The sequence below is a fragment of the Pristis pectinata genome, chromosome 5, assembly GCF_009764475.1.
Source record: "Pristis pectinata isolate sPriPec2 chromosome 5, sPriPec2.1.pri, whole genome shotgun sequence".
Taxonomy (NCBI): Eukaryota; Metazoa; Chordata; class Chondrichthyes; order Rhinopristiformes; family Pristidae; genus Pristis; species Pristis pectinata.
In genome coordinates, this window is record NC_067409.1 from 2,545,735 (window position 1) to 2,566,279 (window position 20,545).

The window sequence follows — 20,545 nt, forward strand, 5'->3', positions numbered from 1 at the left end:
GTCAGGTTTTTTATATAGAGACCAAAGTACAGCTAACTACCTTCTTCCTCATTCACCTATTCACAGTAAACTTCAGGCTAGTCCCATAAGTGATTTAAAATCTCTGAATTCTCACTCCTCTTCCAAAAAAAAATTTTAATCTTGAAACAAAAACCTGATTTCTACCTCCAGTACTGCACTATGCACCTGCAAAAGATTAGCCACCCTTTTTTTGGTCCAATATGTAACATCTAGCTTGTCGATCCTTATGAACAGTTTAGACACTTTTCCTACTGACTTTTCAGACTTGGAAAGGTTTTGCATTACTCTTGATTCGCATTAAAATTTGAGTTGAAATGTATATACAACTTTCTCAGAAACAAAGAAATGGCCACATTGAACTTTTATTTTTCAAGTCAAGATTTCTTTGACAATCTTCAATTCTTGCTGCTGCTTGATGAAAAGCGATCATCAGTGGGGAGTTCCCTTGTGAAGAATTGATCTGAACTAATACTTGAAGACTGGATGAGTTTTGTTCAGTTCTTGGTGTAGATGAAACCACAACACTGTCTGAAACCCAAATCTAAAGCAAAGTAGAAAAGCACAAATGTTTCCAAAGTTATAAAAAAATTTTCTTGATCTTCAGACTGACCTGAGAGAACATTTGTTGGTTAAGATTGGATGTGCACTATTTGCAAAGCCCAGCTTTCTGTTTGCAAGTCTTGTTGAATGAACAGGTTCTGAAGATCCCCAATTCGACGGCATCTCACTGTATCCACATATGCATCTACAGTTGTTCTGATCAGTATTTCTGACAAGATGCCTACTAGCAGAGGAGAATCCGTAATCTTCGGCTGTCCTTGAACCAACTGGAACTTGGATCCGGTGTTTCTTCTTGGCTGACAAACTTTAGTTTTGCCTTGGCATTAATGCTTATGCTAATTAATTTCACTATATTTCAGTGGATATACTTAGTCTCAGGGATCCTGCTAATTGCTGAAACCTGTTAATTCTATTAATGTTGCTTTGTTCCTTACTTAAGAAGACCTTGCTCTCACTGGAGTCTTCATAAAGTTATAAGATGATGTAACAGAGAAGGATGTGTTTGTCTTGCTATGCATACACACACATGAAAGAATGCCTAATTTGTCCCACTATGCTCAACTTTACAAACCTGAAATTTCTTCAACTTGATTTGTCCAGTACCCTTTTAGAAAGTTTTACAATCGAATCTGTTTCCACAATTCCAGATTGCAACTGCTTTCCTTTTACTTTCCTGTTTCCTTCAGCCACTGGAAACATTCTCCTTATTCTGTCAAAAACGTTCATGATTTTGAATCTTCTCTTGACCACCATTGCTGTGAAGTGAACAAACTCTGCTGCTCTAGTCTCTATGCCCGCGATGTCCTCCATCCTCAGTAACAATCTAATAAAACTTATGATTGATTTCCGTAAGCAAAGTGCCCCATACCCCAGATGGAGCCTAACCCATAATTTATAAAGATTTATACTTTGTTTACAAGGGCAATGACTCCATGTATCTTTCAATGGTGTGCTTAGCTAGGTCCTGCAGTTTTCAAAAATTTGTCCACATCGATCCTTGGGTCTCGCTGTTCTTGGACTTGAGATTCCACTAGTTGGAGTTCATCTTTTAAACCATTGCAGATAAAATTTACTTTTCAGACTTCACTTTGGCTTGAATTTGCATGGTTAGAAGACATTGGTTCTGGAGAACCTTTGGACATTGTTCGTGATTTGAGTTTGTAGAAGTGCAAAACTGCTTTCAATTAAAATTTTACCTTGAACCAGCAACTAAGTTCCTTTTGGATGTCCAGATTTGTATAACTGGATCTACGAAGAGATAACAAGAAACTTAGCTAAAATGCTGTGGAGAGGGAATTTTGCCATAATTTGAAGCTGGTGGCAATCTGTTAAAGCCCAGGATAAAGAATATTGTTTCTTTGGATCAAGTACAAATGTCCTTGGAGTTTTCTTTCACAATTCTATGGAGTCGCTGCTTTTTTTTAAAAAAGCCAAAAGGATCAAAATGGACCTTTTGGTTTCAAGCTTCTATATAGCTTAATTCAGCTGGGTGACTCTCTCCCTTCACAAATAATTTGAATAAAATCAAGAAAAGTCCAAGTTCAAGATAATCCCTACCACCTTCTCACCATAGTATCTGGTGCACAGCGCAAGCCATTTAAGAATGTTCATCAAAAAAAATTCCATTCCCTCATGACGTCAAATTTAGAATGTTGTGTTCCTTGACCTATTGAAATTCAATATTTTGCTCCTCGGCTACTCAGTTGCTGTGTTTAAAGTGTGTTGTTTACATCTGAAATCTTGCACAGTAAAGGTTGAACTCAGAGCTTAATGTTAGAACAGTTGCCTTCTCGACATCGGACTGTTTCTTTGCAGAGGGAAAATCCACAGGGATGGAATGGCTGCCTGAGCTTTATAAAGAAGACCCAGGTCATCTAGTTTGACCTTCTTGTTCTTTTGCATCTGGCTTGGCATAGAAAATACACTGATTCACTTGAATGATGACTTTTCAGTACATCTGTTGTATTGATTTGGTATTCCCATTGGACTCAGTTTGGAGAAAACATTTGAGCTAATAATTTTTCAAGAGACTGATCATCCTATTTCTCCTACCAAAAAAAGTTTGTGTTTGTCATTGGATGTAAATACAAGACTCCATGGAATAGTTGCAATGTGTATATTCACAGTTAGACAACAAGCATCTGAAGATATTTTAATCCTCGAGCCAGATCTCTGTCCACCATCACTTTATTCAAAATCCCGCAGCACAGTCCTGAAGTAGATGAAGGATAAGTGAATGAAGAAGAAAGTAAGAACTGTCCTTTCACTGTGGTTTTACCCATTCTTTGAATGTGTTATCCTCCACATATCTCAAGTGCATCCTCTTATCTCACTGTTTCTAATTCCCATATGGAATGTTTTGAAGTTTTATTAAATTTTCACAAAATTGTTTTCCTTTGCTGTGCAAGCATAACCTACCCTGCAGGCTGTGCTTATCGATAAAAGAACCACAGACCGATGTGTGGCCATGGCCTTTAATACGGCCTAAGAGTGGGGAAAGATCACATGACCCATGAGAGACTTCAGTGAGGTTAGATGGGCCTGTCTTGAGGTATGTGGAGGATAAAGGATGAGAGAAGGTAGGTAATCTTGCTTGAAACAACTTTCCTTGCAAACTCCTATAAATTGGTATCGATATGCATCTGGCAATATTTCCCTTCCCTTGTTGGTGCAGCTACTAACTGAGCCAGTCTGAGCCCAAATGCTCCTCCAAGAGGAAAGATTAGCCTTCTGTGCCTTTTCATCATCTTTCAATGTGCAGGAAGAGTTTTGGAATGTTAAACATTGAGGTCCAGACAAGTGGTCCCTGGGAGGAGTCTGTTGTTGATCAAAACTAATTTTTGCTATAATTATTTGCATCCCTGCTTAAACAAAGTTTTTTAGTCAGTGACTGAGATTTCATTGATCAGGACAGTGCAAGGTGTAAACAGTAATGCAAGTGACCTCTCTCCCGACGCACTTCTGGTCTAGGGTGCGTTATCAGTGGGCCAGGCAGCACAGGGAGCGGTGGTTGTGCTTACCCTAGAGAGGGATGCAGTGGAAAGTCAAGAGTGCTCTCACGCAGCTTCCATCCAACCAGTTCCCGGGCAGTGTCCTTTTTGATTAGAAGTGACACACAAAATGAAAAGTGGCTTTGAGTTTCAGCATCCAACTTTATTTAATTGTCTTTGCTCTGCTATCTTATGAAACTGCCTGAGGTTTCAGAAGTCCACTTTGCTGCTTTGTATTCCTCCCCACATCTTTCCACCCCACCCCTCACTCCAAAAGCCAAAGGAAGTTTTTTGGGTTCTGTAGAAAAGAATATAATGTAGATCATACCACAAGAAACCTGATTTGTTTTGGAAGGAGATGCGGAATTTTTGTTTTTTGATATAATTTTAGCGAACTTTGAGTTGGCCAGTGTTGACAAACTGTTGGTATTGGAATGGCACACTAAAGCATTAGTTTTGACAGTTTTACAAACTTTCCATGAAAACATCTGTAGTGCAAACAATTGTCCCAGGCTGCTGTGATTCAATATGCAGCAAGTGGGTTTGGTCACTCAAAGTGAGGCCTTTTCTTTTTTTTTCCAGCCCCCTCCCCGCCCCTAACTCCTGCACCTAGGGATTCTTGAGAGTTACCAATGCCCTTTGAATAAATTAGGTGGCTAAAGGTAGGTGTAATACATGTTTGAGCACTATTGCCATCTCTGTTTTGTGTCTGAAGAAGGGTGGAGGTGAAGGCTTCCTCCAGTTCAGTGGGCTGTGGAAGACCTCCACAAGGGTATAAAATGGTCTCCATTCAATTCTCCAAATGATTATTTAATTCCTTAACTTCACAACATGGCACTTACTCAGCAGTCTAGCTGTGGGGGATCAGAACAGTGAATATGGTGAATTTCTGGCATGGGGAGAGTGGTTCTGAATTTGGATTCAGGTGCATCAGGGCACTGAGGATCAGTGCTACACCTGATCTTGAGGTTGCATCATGTTGATTGGGTGCAAGGCAAAAGTATTCGATTTTCCAGCACTGTCCTCCCTGTTCAAAACAAAAACAGAATCAAAAGACTTGCTGCAGTGTCCAACTTGGTATAAATGTAAGTTTTCTTTCCGCCCGGCAGTGCACGAATGGTCACTTGATGTGTGCAGGCTGTTTCATTCACCTGCTGGCTGATGCCAGGCTGAAGGAGGAGCAGGCCACCTGCCCGAACTGCCGCTGCGAGATCAGCAAGAGCCTGTGCTGCAGGAACCTGGCCGTGGAAAAGGCGGTGAGCGAGCTTCCCAGCGAATGCGGCTTCTGCCTGAAGCAGTTCCCACGCTCCATTCTCGAGAGGCACCAGAAGGAGGACTGCCAGGACAGGTAATGCACTTAAACCTCAGAACCAGGCAGTTTATTAACTCAAACATGGCCCCCATTGATCCTGTTTTTTTTATTCAGAGGGTGGCAGAAACATCTTGACATGCACAAGGGCAATAAATATCAAAGCCTTGGTGGTGGTACTACCACTTGGCTCTCACCTTTGTGCACTGCCCAAATGAGTCTTAGCCCATGGGAGGTCCTACCAGACTGGCTGTCAGTCACACACTAACAGGAATGCTGAAACCTGTGTTAAAACAGCATTTGTTTCTGCTACCCTTGTGTTACTTGTTTTTAAAGCTCTGGCCTCTTTCCAAATAGGTTATTGATTTCTGTCATCCAGTGATTTTTTATAGATTAAAACTCTCAAACACGCTTGGAAAAGAAATCCATTACCTCGAGTCCAACTTCAAGCTGACAGAGCTAGGGGGCAGGGAAGGACATTGAAGCAGTGGGTAAGGCCACCCTGAAATGTTACAATAAGGATAGGCCTTAATGATAACTGGTAGCATGTGTCTGATGCAATTCACTGAGTACTAAGATCTGAAGAGATCAATTGACATAAAGCAGGAATTATAGAATCAAAACATTTAATTTATTACTTGCAAGCAAGATTTTGTTTTCTTTTGCAAGGTTAATTTTCTTTCCTGTTCTTGGTTATTTTGTGCAATCGCTAAGGTTTAAAGTGCTGCCTGTTTTTTGCTTCTCAGACCTTCACTACTACTAGATGCAGTGATTTCCCTGTAAATCACATCCCCTTGAGCCCTGAGTTTGAAATCAGGAACTTGCTGTACAAAACCTAACATAACAAATCCTCCAGCCGTCAGTGGCTGCAGTCGCTGCATTTTTAAATAAAGCACTTACCCCAGGGACATCGCAGAGTTGAATTGTTTAAGAATTGATCTGAGAGTGTAGTGCACTTTTTTTTCCCTGTGGCCACTTCCAATGCTGATCTGTAACATTAAAAATTCACCATGGCTTCCTTGGGTGTCCTCTCCCTTTTGATTCACCCGGACCAAGCAGACTGCATACTTGAATCTTGCTGTTTCTTGGCACAACGTATTGGTGTAAACAGTGCAATACACCATAAAGTGGATGTACACACTGCCTCTTGGAACTCTTCCTCAGATAAATTACTGATGCTTTGGATTACCATTTCTAATACTCATTAGCCAACACATTGATGCCCAACTATAGTTATAGAAATGTGGTAACTGCATGCTTGTCAGGAGATTTCAATGGCAGCAAACAAAGGTTTCCAACATCAAACCCACAGAGAGCACGGGTTTAAGGTGAGAGGGGAAAGATTTAAAGGGGACCTGAGGGGCAACTTTTTCATACAGAGGTTGATGGGTATGTGGAACGAGCTGCCAGAGGAAGTGGTAGAGGAGGGTACAACGTTTAAGAGACATTTAGACAGGTTCATAGATAGGAAAGGTTAAGAAGGATATGCCCCAAACACGGGGCAGATGGGACTAGTTCAGTTAGACATCTTGATCGGCACAGACAAGTTGGGCCAAAAGGCCTGTTTCCATGACTTCTTGAAATTTTACATCTGGGAAGATCTAGCTCAGTAAAATCACACACAACTAGTGTGCAAATATGCCACTGATTCCCATGGTGAGACCATTTAAGGTTCTGTCATTTTAACTCAATGCAAAGGTGCATAGCTAGTCCAGTCGTGGAGGGTATCCTTAATTTCCACTGTTGCCAGCAGCTCTGTATGAAATAAGCACCTGGTGTTCACTCTGTTTTTCTTTCCATGTCTTGAGAATGGATTTAGAAAGGTCTGGCTTCCAACTCCTCCTCCTGCCTGTGATTTAGTTTCATGATTTTTAAGTGAGGTAGAGCTTATGATTTGTGAGGCTTCCTTCAGTCAGAGTCTCTTGATTTTAATTTCCGCTGGTGCACAAATTTGAGCTTTGTTTCATCTCGTCAATCATTATGACTGACACATCTCTTGACAATTTCTTTTGAGAGAATTGTCAGCGGTTTCATTCTTTGGATGAGGCATCTGTCAATTCACAGGACATGGATGATTGCAAAAGATTCTCAGTATTGAAGTGCAGGAGCTTCTTGGAGTCAAACTATCTGCCTTTAGCATCGCTATAAACTATTCATTTTTGCATCCTTTGTGTTGCTCTGGTTTGTTTGAGAAAGCAATCTTCTAGCTGTAGGAAATTAGTGTGGCATAGGAAAAGAGATTTCCCTTGGGCTGTACAAGGCCATTCTGTGTGAACTTGGGTGAATATGTCTGATTCCGTGAACAAATACTACCTTGTTCATGGTCTGAGTGTTACTTCAAGCTTTCATAACTAAGCTGCATACAGATAGTGTAGTTACTTCACTTTGGTTTTTTTTTGGGGGGGAGAGGAGGATGATGTTGAGATTTTTAAAAAAAAAGAGAACGTGAAATGTGGTACGATCTTCATCCCTGATCCACTATCCTTGACTGAAGAATTGTGCACTTATAAACATGCGCTGAGGACTTCAGCTGTATTTGAGTGCCTGTTTGTTCAGGCTTTTGCCCAAAGAATAATTCCCTCTTTGATGTCTTCGTTGAGAGGGAACATTTGACAAAAGTAAAGTTGCTGCATTAGTCAGCAACCTTGAACCTCAGCATTTATTAGCAAGCCAGCCACCAGCCAATCCTGTTCCCTATGGTGTGACCTGGCTCTCTAGCTCACCATTGCTCCAACCTTGAGTGCTGATTTTGCTCCCCGTTTGATGCTGCTGCTGCTTTCGCACTGGGGGAAAAAATGAAGATGAGTGGTTTCTTTGCTGGATTGCTTCTTCCCAGCAATGGGGTGATGTAATAATGATGGAGTTGCTGACAAACCCAATCACGATGTGTGGAAAACGTGGTGAACTTTGGGATCATCTTAATGCCAATCCACAGCTGAGATCCCAACTCCTGATGTGTCTAATTTTATATAACATCACTGGCATCTGTCCATCATTCCATAACTTGTGCTTTGTGTTGTGCCCACCGCTGTTCCCTTCGGGATATTTAAACTTGCTGCTCTGGTCTGAAGCCAAACTCATTGTCACAAACTTGTTTGGTTCCCCTCCCTTGTATTCTGAGGAATTCTAATTCACAAAGGGGAACTGTTTGGAAAGATCACAAGCTTAACCTGTGTGGTTCGTCTGTCTCACCATTGCCTCATCAGTAGTCCACCAAGTTGACAGATAAATATGGAGCAAGGCAGCATATTGGCACCCCAACAGTAGGCTTGTGCAAATCCTGGTATACATCATAACTTATTGCCAAAATCCTGGGATAGCTAATGGTGAAACAGCCATTTGGTTCATTAAATCAGGAAAAATATACAATCCCCAAAAAACAATGGAGTGCTTGATCTCTTCTGCCAACAATCCAAATCCTGTGAAGTAATCCTTTGTTGTAGAAAAGCAACTTCCTGACATGAGTCTGAATTTGCCTGTTCTTTGAACTGGTGTTCTCTTTCCCACCATTGTGGCTCAGCTTGAAACAGTGCTTCCAGATTATTCTGTCCAATTTGTTCAGTTAATTAACTCTTGAAATCCATTTCTTGATCGACACCTTCAAGGCCAGCTAGCCACAGCCTCCAGGGGAGGGTACCATAATGGACGAGAAGGAAGATGGGCATCTTGGAACAATTGCAGTTGAATGTGGTTAAAGCATGGTGGGTTACTAGCAAAGAAAGATTTCATGTTGTTCAAATACTGGTGATCTCAGTTGCCTTCCTTGTCTGCACATTTGTTCTTGCCCTTTATCCAGCTCCTGCTCTTGCTCTGCCCCCTTACCTCCACTGGAACTGTTAGGGAAAGTGTTGCTGCTCTCGTAATTTTCGGATCACTAATACTTCACTCCCTGGAAGGTAAAAAATTAATACATGGTTCTGGTTGAGTCTAAGACAGGAAGTCTTACTGTTAAAGAAGCAGTGCCCCTTGCAACGTCACCCTGTGCAGGTGTATGGTGTGATAGTATCCTATTCATTACAATTGAACTAATTTTGAAGAATCAGTTCCTTTTTTCTTAGAAAACTACATGAATCTATGATGATATTCATGCCAGTTTGCTGACCTGTTCTTCCCCTGCCTCCACCCACCTGCTGATCCCCTGAAGATCCTCCCATTTTGTTGACTCCATGTTGGGATTCCATCCCAGAAGATGTAGGCCGTCCCTTTTCTCCCATCTCTTTTCGATCGAATCATGGATAGCCTCCACAGCTGCTGGAAACTAGCACTGAGTGCGGAAACTAGGATGGTTTTTAAATATAGGATGCATTAGAGCTGAACTCAATTCACCCCTCGAGGCACTCAGCCAAACAATGTGCATTGGAATCCAGTGCATTCACACCGACAGGTACTCTGTTATTGTCTTTTCTGAAGAACCTTGAAAGGTTTTCCTAACCTGCAGAAGTGCTGGTTTAGTGGCTCTTGAGGTTTATCAAGGACAAAATAGGATATCAGAGGAACAGGAGATGTGTTTAAGATAAATAGATAAAATGAAATCTAGCCAAATCCAACTTCAGATCCCAATTTTCACCTGAACATTTTCGTAGATTTAGATTATATCTGAGGTGTAGTTTTGGAAACTGCAGCATCTTTTTGACCATTTATCCAGATGGGTGTACTGAGCTTTGGGAACGGAATGGCTGTGGAAAGCAGTGAAGATGTTGGCAGTGCTAACTACAGTCAAACTTAATCTGTCTCAACAACAAGTAAGACTCTTAGCAGATACCTTTTATCTTCTCTTTCCCTCCTCCCTGCACACCCTTCAAGCCTGGCTGCCTGGTGATCTTGATCAACTGTACTACAGGGTCTTTGGTCAGTCAGTGCAGTGAAATACCACAAACCAGAAAACACTGGATTGGAGGGGACCAATTTTCGGTAGAAGTGCTGTCAGGTGGTCCTGACCATCATGATAGCACACAAGGGTCTTTGTTCCGTCAAATTCGGCACACCAGATACACACAATGGCCATCTGAAGTGAGTGCCTGGGATGTTAGGCAGCTGAATGCTGTCTTTTCCACAACCTCCATTCCAATGTAGAGGTAAGTGGAATTCGGTTACTTTTCTGTTTGTTTTCCCCCTGTTGGCATCAGGGAACATTGGTGCCTGAAGATGGAACTCGTCTTTGCTGGGAACAATGGGCTTCGCACTGATGTACAAGGAGGGAGTTGTCAGACTGAATGAGAGATGCTCAATGATGGCTTGTTAAGACCATCTAAGGTAAATGAATGATGGTTTCTCATCAAAGGAAGCAGAGTTGAAGACCTAGTAACTCCACTAAGATTTCTGAGAGACTGATTGAGGTAACAGTGGAGGCTTTCTTGTACTGCATCCTTCCATCCAGAGGTATGCCATGACTGAGTTAAAAGATGATGCATGCCCTCATTAGCCATTTCAGCTGAGGTACTATTGGCCTTTCCCAAGCCCCAGATGCTGACCATGGGGGCGAGGGGTCCTTCCTCTGTCACCTGCTGCAAGAGTTCCTAGTAATGTGGCCCATGCATTGGTGCTAATGGCCTACTACAGAAACTCATTCTAGATCCTCCCACAAAAGAGAACTTCATAGTGAAACCTTGAAATGAGCAAAAGGATTGAACAGAGTCAACATGAATTTATGAAAGGAACATCGTTTGACTAATCTGCTGGACTTTGTGGATGTAATCAGTAGAATAGGTGAGGGGAAACCAATGAATGTGGTAATTTTAGTTATTCGGAAGGCTTTTAATAAGGTCCCACATAGGAAGTTGATCAGCAAGCAGTTGGAGGTAGTATACTGACACAAATGAAAAATTGGTTATCGTATAGAAAGCAGCAAGTGAGAATAAGTGGTTCTGTCTTAGAATGGCATGCTGTGACCAGTGAGTTGCCACAGTGATTGGTGCATGGACCCCAGCTGTTCACATCTATACCAAGTTTGGGGTTGTAAGTAGGGAGAAGAATGTAAATGGGCTTCAAGGGGATATCGAAAGCTGAGAGTGTGAATAAGAATGTGGCAGATGCAATAAAACAGTGAAGCAGAGAATTTTTAAAATGAGATTGGGTAGTGTTGATATTTAAAGGGACCTAGGTGTCCTTGTAAATGAGTCACTGTACAGGTGCAGCAAGCAATTAAGGCAAATGGATTGATGGTCTTTACAAGAGATTTTGAGTACAGGAGTAAAAATATCTTTATCTTAATATAGAGCCTTGAATATTGTGTACAATTTTGCTCTCCTCACTTACAAAAAAGATATTTGCCATTGAGAGAGTGTGGTCCTTGAGATTTCCCAGGGGCTGCAGCTTTACTGTATGAGCAGAGAGTAGACGGAGTCTTTAGTCTCTAGGTTTAGAATGAGAGGAGATCTAATGAAACAAAGTTCCTACAGGGCATGACAGGCTGGATGTTTCCCCTACTGAGAAGTCAAGAGCCAAGGGTCACAGAATAATGAGTAGGCCATGTAGAATTGAGGTGAGAAATTTCTGCACCCAGGGCAGTGAATCCTTACAAATCTATCGTGGAGAGCTGCAGAGCCTCAGTCAACAGATCAATAAGTTTCTGCTGATTAAGGAAATGGAGGGACATGAGCGTTTATTGTCATATGCACAAGTATAGACTCAAATGCAAGTGTTGGTTGACACTGCCATGTGGTATTGAGGGCGTGCTAGATCATTGAATAAGATGAGGCACCAGCTCTTGTTATTGAAGCTCGTGGAATATTTTGACAAAAAAACAGGGTATTTCTCCCAGATGTCCTGGCCAATATTTATTCCTCTTCATCTGTAAAGTTAACTGGTCTCTATCACACTTTTTTTGTTAAAGCTGATAATGTCCAATATGTTTCCTATGATAGCTGCACTTTAAAGCATCTCTTTGGCTGCCATGTGGATAGAGGCCAAGTGCTTTGGAAAACAATGGAAATCCTTTTTCTTTAACTAGCTCAGTCTTTTCCCTATTTTCCTTTAAATCTTTTTTTCTCCGTAGCTGAACTGTCTCACTTTAATTCTCCTACAGAAGTCATTCCATTTCACTCAATGCAGTGGGTATTTTACCTACTGCATGGTACTTTATATTTCAGACCTTGGCAGGCACTGGGAAGGCCATTTAATTGCCCATTCCTTGATGCCCAGAGAAGATGCTGGTAGATTGCATGAACTGCGGGGAAGTATTTTGATTCTCAGGGCAGTTAAAAGTCAGCCACATCGATCTGGACTCGTGCATTAACCAAACCAGTTAAAGGTGACAAATTTCTGTTCTTACTGGACATTGACTGAGTTGTGTGTTTATAACAGTCCAACAATTTCAGGATTACTTTTGCTGACACCAGCCTTTCTAAAAGTCTTTTATCTAATTTGTGGGCTGTGGTGGCAAGGTGTAAACTCCAAATTTTTGGGTTACTGTTCAAGTAATATTTACCACACTAGTACATCGTGAATTGTTTTCCTCCTTCATGAGGTGTGGATGATGCTGGCAAGGGCAGCATTTGTTGTCCATCTTTAATTGCTCCTTGCATTAATGGGCCATTTCCGAGAGCAGTTAAGAGATGGCCATGTTAGTCAGACTGAGTTGTATCCACGCTGAATGGATCATTCAGTTCAAGAAAGACCTGTACCTTTGAACAAAATCTGTGCTGTTGTATAGGACTGACATTGTACCAGTTTCCCTAGGCCACTTGGTAGTAATGATGAAGACAAGCATGTGATCAAATGGGAGCAGTAAATGTGTTTCAGCTGGCACCACTTCACTCTAAATGTGCTAGTCCGTTACTGAATTGTGCAAAGAATGTGAGTAACACAGTCTGAGGTGATTGCAGCTCTAAGGGAATTATGATGTCGATATGGTTAAACGCTTGGTTCACTTTTCTGTTTGTGTAATAGAGGAAGCAAGTGCAGATTTGTTGACTCTGATCGTTATACTCTGGAGGGAAATCTCTCTCAGTTGCTTTCAATGAATTGACCAAAGGGAAATGTGCACTCAAGGTCAAAGTCAAGTTTATTGTCACATGCACAGGTCCAATGAAAAACTTATTTGCAGCAGCGTCACAGGCACATAGCATCAGATAAGCAGCATTCACAAGAAAAACATTAAATTATACACAATTTTTACAAGAAAGAACACAATAAGAACAGAAAAAATGTCCATTTTAGTGCAAAGTAATGTTGCTTTACTGTAGTGATTGGGGTTATGCCGGTTGGTTCAAGAACCAAATGGTTGAACTGAATGGTGGGAGGAAGCACTGATGGATAGTCGTTCTTGTTAGATTGTAGGTCTATAAGTAATCATGCCTTTGGTGTGAGAGAGCAAAGCAGGGAGGCAAGTATTTTCACTGAAGACTAATTCCTGATTTTGTTGCTAATATTCTTGGTGTTTGACATCCCCTTGGAATTATCCTTGTAGGGTGGAGTTTTTGAATACAATTTCAATTATCAGCTATATTTTTTGTTTGGAGTCTGTAAATCAACAGAATTAGAAGAAGCAAATTTATAGATTGTAGGGAAGTCCATGGATTTAAAGTATCACCTGGAAATATGAAAAAGTTTGGATCTTTTCTGGGTAAGAATATATTCCATGAAAAACAGCCTCTTGGCTCTCTGCTATTGTGTCATTATTGACAGGAAAACAAGGTGCTGTAGCGGTCTTTCAAACAGCCCATCAATGCATGGGTAACCTGTAACTACCTCAATGAGGTAAACAGGCATCTTCATCATGTTGCAAGCTAGTCTGGTCGAAGTTACAACTGTTCACAATGAGTCACCAGGGATGCAATATACAAAACCTTATGCCATGAATTCCAGAATAAAGCTTTGAAACAAAAACAGACTCTTGTGCTTCATTTGTCCATTGAAAATCTTATTTTGGTGCTTAAAATGTTCTCTTGATTCATTTCTGATCTTGGGAAATACAGTCAACTGTACTACTGACTTCATCAAAGTTGAGGTGTTTGTAAACGTGGAAAGGAGTAATTTAAAAAAAACACCCTAGTTGTGAAGCTACTTTGATTTTTAGGTAAGGGTGGGAATGACAAAATGATTTTCTGTGCAGTAGGGTTTTGCTTGCAGTTTTTTTTAATACAAATGTCTCACTTATTTCAGAATATTGGGTTTGTGTAACAAAGTTTAATTTTCTAGCCAATCTATTTTGATGGGATTGGTCAATGAGTCTTCTGTATGATATCTTGTGAAGGTTTCAAGGTTCATTCTAGAGACTTAAGCACACCATACGGACTGCCACTCTCTGTTGTGCTGAGGGAGTGCTGGACGGTTAGAAGTGCTGTCTTTCAGGAGAAATTAAAACACAGGATGCAACCGCCCTCTCAGGTGAGTTATAAATGGTCCCATGGCACTGTTCAGAGGACCTTGACAGTCGCCACTGTCCTGATCGATCTTATCCATCGAACAACATCACTAAACCCATTTATCTGACCGTTATCACAGTGGTATTTGGAGATGATGTTCTGTGAAGATCAGTAGTTATTACAATGTCAGCTGTGCTTAGAAAAATGTCTTAATTGACTGTGAAGCATGCACAGGTAAATGGGTGCTCAGGATTTCAGTCCAGATGAAGGGTCTTGACCCGAAATGTCAGCTGTTCATTTTCCTTCACAGATGCTGTCTGACTTGCTGAGTTCCTCCAACAGCTCATCTATAAGTTCTACATAGCATTGAATATTTGAGATGCATTTGCCTCAACCAGTTCAAAGTAATTTCTTGAATGGCGTGTCTTTATAATTCCTTTTCAGGTTGACAAGTTTTTGGCTGGAAATAAGATTTGAAATGGTTAGGGTGGGTTTGAAGTCAGTTGAAGGAACTGTTGGTATGAGGTGAAGCTTTCATTCTGTAAAATGAGTTTACTGAAGGTCTCCCCTTATTCACAATTGTTCCTTCTCATGTCACCCAACCCCTTGGATTCCTCCTTTCCTACCACATTGTGATCAGAAAGTTCACCCGGCTTTCCGAAAGAAAAAAAACTGACTTTGTGATTTCCTCTTGAATATTTAATAACCTTTATCAGTGAATGAGCTGTGTCCTTGGTTTCACCATATTAGATATCCCCACTTCTGTCAACTCTGCTTTCTGCAGACATCAGGTATTTGGTTTTGATGTACCATCATTCTAAAGACAAGTGCCTCCAAGTTTGCTCCATCTTGTGCTGTCTACTTGGTTTGAAAACTAGCTTCACTCTCTTCATAAATATTGCCAAATTCTCCATCATCCCAAGAAATGTGGTCTCCCATATTAGCAGTCTTATCAGTATAACAATAAAATATAGAAATAATTTCAATCAAAAATTTATCATTGCCGTAAGAATCCAGAATCAGCAAAGTGATCTTTTAATAAGGCCATTCCACTGGAACCTGGAAGGGGGCCTTCTTACTGTGCTTCACATCTGACTAATCTCTCCAAGTTGCTTCTCATTTCATTTAATGCTTCCTTTTGTCGGGGTTCCGCTCTTGAGCATCTTGACACCTTGGATATATAGTTGGCATCTGACGCTGCCCTTGGAGGTTGGCATGTGTGGTTTAATATCTTAACTACTGGGGTTCTCTCGATGTATATTGGATTACTCAGGCAATTACACTTCCAGAGGTAGTGGTGTTAATCACTTAAACCACAAAAATATGCCTTAAAATTTATAAGCAGCCTTTTGTGAATCTTACAGAAGTTTGCAACACCACAAAATACATGCAGAATTTAGTTGCTCATGAGATATGAATATTAATGATCGGAACATTGGTTGTTCCAGTCGTCACCCTAATCTGCACAGCAACAAACGGTTGAGGGTAATCGTGTAGTTGTGGGGCTGGAGACATAAGAGCTGCCTTAGCTAATCCCAGGGGTTGAGCAATCCCTGAACTTCCACTTCTGCTCTGAGGTGACTGCAGATTTCTTCATGAGATCCTTGGACTCCTCCCAGGAATGGGGTAAGTGCTGATGGAATAGATGAGTGGTTTGCATTAGCCTCCACATGCTGTTGTTAGTGCTCAGTGCCTTCCCAGATCCTCCTGTCATTTGGAGAGCTCGTGGGCAGGGATTCCTACAAATACACTTGAGGTTTTGAGGATGTCTTTCAAGAATTTTCATAACTGGATAAGAAAGGCAGACATCAGTGAACTGAATGTCTGAACTTGTCACTGGACCACTTGATGCATCATTTAAACCCTTTGTTCAAACGTGTGGAAGGAATGAAGAACAGACTGGGGGAATTAATGCTGCAGCTTGAATGATGGCACAGATGTAGATGGGGACCATTCAACTTAAGTCCCCATCACACCAACCAGTAGTTTTTCAGTTTTAACCTTTTGCTTCCAGAAGTTACCTATTACAGTCAAGTTACTCTTTACAAGAATAAGAGTGACCTGATACTAGTGCTGAATTTCCCTATGAAAGGTCTTGGATCTGAAATGTTAACTCTTTTTTCCTCAGCCTGACCTGCTGAGTGTTTCTAGCATTTTGTGTTTATTCCAAATTTCCCTCTGGTTGGTTTCATCCTTTTGACAATGATTTGTCAGCATCCTATGCACATAGGAACAAGGCTGAGGCATTCATTCCCATGGCTTATTATCATTTTCAATCATTATAATTCAAGGAAGAAGAATCCAATCTGCATTTTATTCAGGAAAAAAACTGCCAGAGGAGCAGGTCAAGCAGCATGTGCAAACAGATGTAGTTGTCGTTTTGAGTTCACACCGCCACATCAGTAGAGGGGAGATGGCTAGTGTAAAGAGGTGAGAGGGAGGTTGAGGCAGCAGCTGGTAGGTGATAGGAGGAACTAGCAGAGGGAGGGGGTGATGGGCAGAAGAAGCCAAGAAGGTGGAGGGGAGGGTAGAAGTAGAGTCAGAGACTAGAAGGTGATGTGAAGACACAAATCTGCCACCCTCTGCTGCTGGAATGTACTATTAAATGAGCACAAAGCCAGAGGAAGTTGTGCAGTGCTTTACTAAGGCTACACCTTGAGCAAGGGTCCATTTTGGTGAACAAGATGCAGAAAGTACCTTGGTGGGGGGGGATGGGGGGGAGTATAAAGCTTGCAGATTGGTTCTTATGGTAAGATATCTTTATTAGTCACATGTACATTGAAACACAGTGAAATGCGTCTTTTGCTTAGAATGTTCTGGGGCAGCCTGCAAGTGTCGCCACGCTTCTGGCTGATTTGCAATACATATTTGGAGACCTGAGACTGCAGATGCTGGAATCTGGAGCAAAAATAACAAACAGCTGGAGGAACTCGGCAGGTCAGGCAGCACCTGTGAAGTCGGGGGATAGTTGCCATTTCAAGTGGAGACTCCGCGTCAGGACTGAGTGTAGGAGGGAGATGGCTAGTGTAAGGAAGTGAGGGGAGGGGTAAGATGAGCTGGCAGGTGATAGGTAAGGACTGCACAATCAACTATCCCATATTCTTGGTACAGACATGCTTCACAGTAGAACGGGAATTAGAAGGGGATGATCACTTTGAGGTTATACCGAAGGCAGGAGTTAGAAGTACAGATAAGTAGGCAGATCGCAAACGAGTGTTAGGAGCAATAGGGTTGTAGTAGTGGAGGATTTTAACTTCCCCAGTAGTGACTGGGAGTGCCTTAGTGCAAGGAAGCAGTATGTATGAAATATCTTTATTAGTCATGTGCATCAAAACAGTGAAATGCATCTTTTGCAGTTTCCTGGGGTAGCCCATAAATGTCACCACACTTCCGGCACTAACATAGCATGCCCACAGCTCTTAACCTGTATGTCTTTGGAATGTGGGAGGAAACTGGAGCACCCGGAGGAAACCCACGCAGACACTGGGAGAACATACAAAATCCTTACAGACAGTGGCAGGAATTGAACCCGGGTCGCTGGTGCTGTAATAGCATTACACCAACCCCTACACTACTGTGCCTGCCTGTAAGGGAAGGGACTTTACTAGACCTTGGGGAACAAGATTGGCAAGTGATAGAAATGTCTGTGCAACCCTTTGAGAACAGTGACCATAGTTTGGTAAGCTTCAAGATAATCGTGCAAAAGGATGTTTGGTCCACAAGATAAGGCCCTTAACCGGGAGAAGGTAGATTTCGATATTATAAGACAGAATCTGGGCAAGGTAGATTGGGAGCAGCTGCTGGAGGGGAAAACAACCAATAAGTGGGAGGCATTTAAAATTGAGATCGTGAGAGTTTGGAGTAGGTGTTGCAGTAATGGGGAAATTGGAGAGAACTTAAAAAAAATAATAGGAGGGCAGAAAGGGGCCATGAAATGACCTTGACAAGTAGGATTAAGGAGAATCCTAAACAAAAGTATATTGGAAGTGAGAGGATAGATGAGGCAAGAGTAGATCTTCTCAAGGACCAAAGGGGTAATCTGTAAAGCCAGGGGATACGAGTGAGACACTTAATGAATACTTCATACATAGAACAGTACAGCACAGGAACAGGCTCTTCAGCCCATTCTGTGCTGAACACGATGCTGAAGTAACCTAAATCTCTTCTGCCTGTACATGATCCATATCCCTCCATTCCCTGCATATTCATGTGTCTGTCTAAAACCCTCAAATGCCACTATCATATCTGCTTCAACCACTATCCCAGCAGCCTGTTCCAGGCACCTACTACTGATTCTTTTTTAAAAATGCACTTGCCCCGCACATCTCCTTTTAAACTCCCTTCTTCACCAACACCCCCCCACACACACACCTTAAATGCATGTCCTCTATAATTTGACATTTCTACCCCGGGGGAGAAAAGATTCTGTCTACCCTATCTGTGCGTCTCATAATTTTATAAACCTCTATCAAGTCTCCCCTCAGCCTCTGACGTGCCAGAGAAATCAACCCAAGTTTGTCCAATCTTTCCATGTAGCTCATTCTCTCTAGTCCAGGCAACACCCTGGTGAACCTCTTCTGTACCCTCTCCAAAGCCTCCACATCCTTCCTGTTATGGGGTGACTAGAATTGCACACAATATTCCAAGTACAGCCTAACCAATGTTATATACAGCTACAACATGACTCTTGTACTCAATGTGCTGACCAATGAAGGCAAGCATGCCATATGGCTGCTTCACCACCCTACCTACTAGTGATTGTAGCTGGTGGAAATGAAGGATGATGTGCTGGATGCAGAGGCTGGGAGGGTGAAAGGTGAGGAAGAAGGGAACTCTGTTCTGGAGGGAAAAAGGACACTTCAGATGTCTGGAATGGAAAGCCTCATCTAGACAACTGATGTGGCAGAGAAAGTGATGGTAGCTGTGGGAGTTGGTGGGTTTTTTTGTAGATGTCAGTAGATAGTTTATTTCCTGAGATGGTGGTAGATAACCAGAAGAGGAACAAAGGTGTCAGAAGCAGTCCAATTTGAAGGCGGAGTGAAATTTTGTAGTGAGGATAATAAAATTGATGAATTCCAGGGCTCATGAGCAAAGACAAAATGCATGCGAGACCGCTTTGTTAATGAGAAGTAAGAGGATGAGGTCAGTGCAGTGCGAAATGATCTTGGTTCAGAAGATGAAGATCTAGAATCAGTTTGAGTGCAGAAGGAATAGCAAGGAAAAAGTCCTAATGGGAGTAATCTGCAGGGTCTGCAACAGTAGCTACAGTGAAGGGCAGAATATAACTCGAGATAATGAGACCTTGCAAGAAAAAAATTTGTAGTACCTTGGGGGCTGAACATGGCAGATACTGAGAGACGCCGCCTTCCAAGGCAAAATCTGGAATTAGGGGCATATACTAATAAAAATTTACCCATTCTTCTCAGGAAGCTGAATATATTCCAGACAGAGGCAGATTTTTGGTTCCTGGCAGGAAAGTGGAGCTGGGGCCAAGTTCAGTGGCCCTTCCATAGGGTAAGAGTTATTGTAGGTTAGGGTATTGAATGATGGAGCAGGCTCAAGGAGCCCAATGAGCTACTCATGCTCCTGAGTCTTGTATCATTGTGTTCTTGCATTAAATATGAACTTTGAGTTTCTTGGACCATTTCACACATCCCATCCTACTTTGTGCCCAGAGATGAGTATTCTGAGGATTGTTAGAGTCATGGAGTAATACAGCATGGAAATGGGCCCACGAGATACAATCTGCTGGGGGTGACTCAGTGGGTCGAGCAGCATCTGTTGGGCTGTTTTGGGGGGGGTGGGGGGAAGAAATTGTTGACGTTTTGGGCCAAAACCTTACATCGGGATTCCACTCTCAGTCCTGATACAAGGTTTCAGCTTGAAACTAACTATTCCTCCCCCCACCCCCACAGATGCTGCTCAACCTGCAGACTTCCGCCAGCAGATTGTTTGTTGCTATTGGAAACATGCCCTTTGGACCAACTGATCTATGCTGACCACGGTGCCCACCAAGCTAGTCCCATTTGCCTGTGTTTGACCCATATCACTCTAAATCCCTCTTGTTCATGTACCTGTCGAAATGTCTTTTAAATATTATTGTACCTACCTCAACCACTTCCTCTGGCAGCTCGTTCCACATGCCCACCATCCTCTGCGTGAAGTTGCCTCTTAGGTCTGTTTTAACTCTTTCACCTCTCATCTTAAATGTATGCCCTTGAGTTTTTAGTTCCCCTTCCCAGGGAAAAAGGCTCTGTGCATCCACCCTCCCTGTACCCATCATGAATTTAGACACCTCTTTCAGGTCATATGTCAATCTCCTATCATCCAAGGAATGAAGTCCTAGCCTACCCAACCCC

The 20,545-nt window shown here is 42.0% G+C and overlaps 1 protein-coding gene across 2 annotated transcripts in view; it reads left to right on the plus strand.

Annotated features, from left to right (window-relative positions):
- zftraf1 (zinc finger TRAF-type containing 1) overlaps positions 1–20,545 on the plus strand; it is a 130,231-nt gene that overhangs the window by 54,115 nt on the left and 55,571 nt on the right. For both annotated transcript variants that reach the window (XM_052016816.1, XM_052016817.1), the window contains exon 2: positions 4,682–4,920. In XM_052016816.1, coding sequence (XP_051872776.1) covers positions 4,682–4,920 — 239 coding nt within the window. The remainder of the gene's footprint in view (positions 1–4,681; positions 4,921–20,545) is intronic.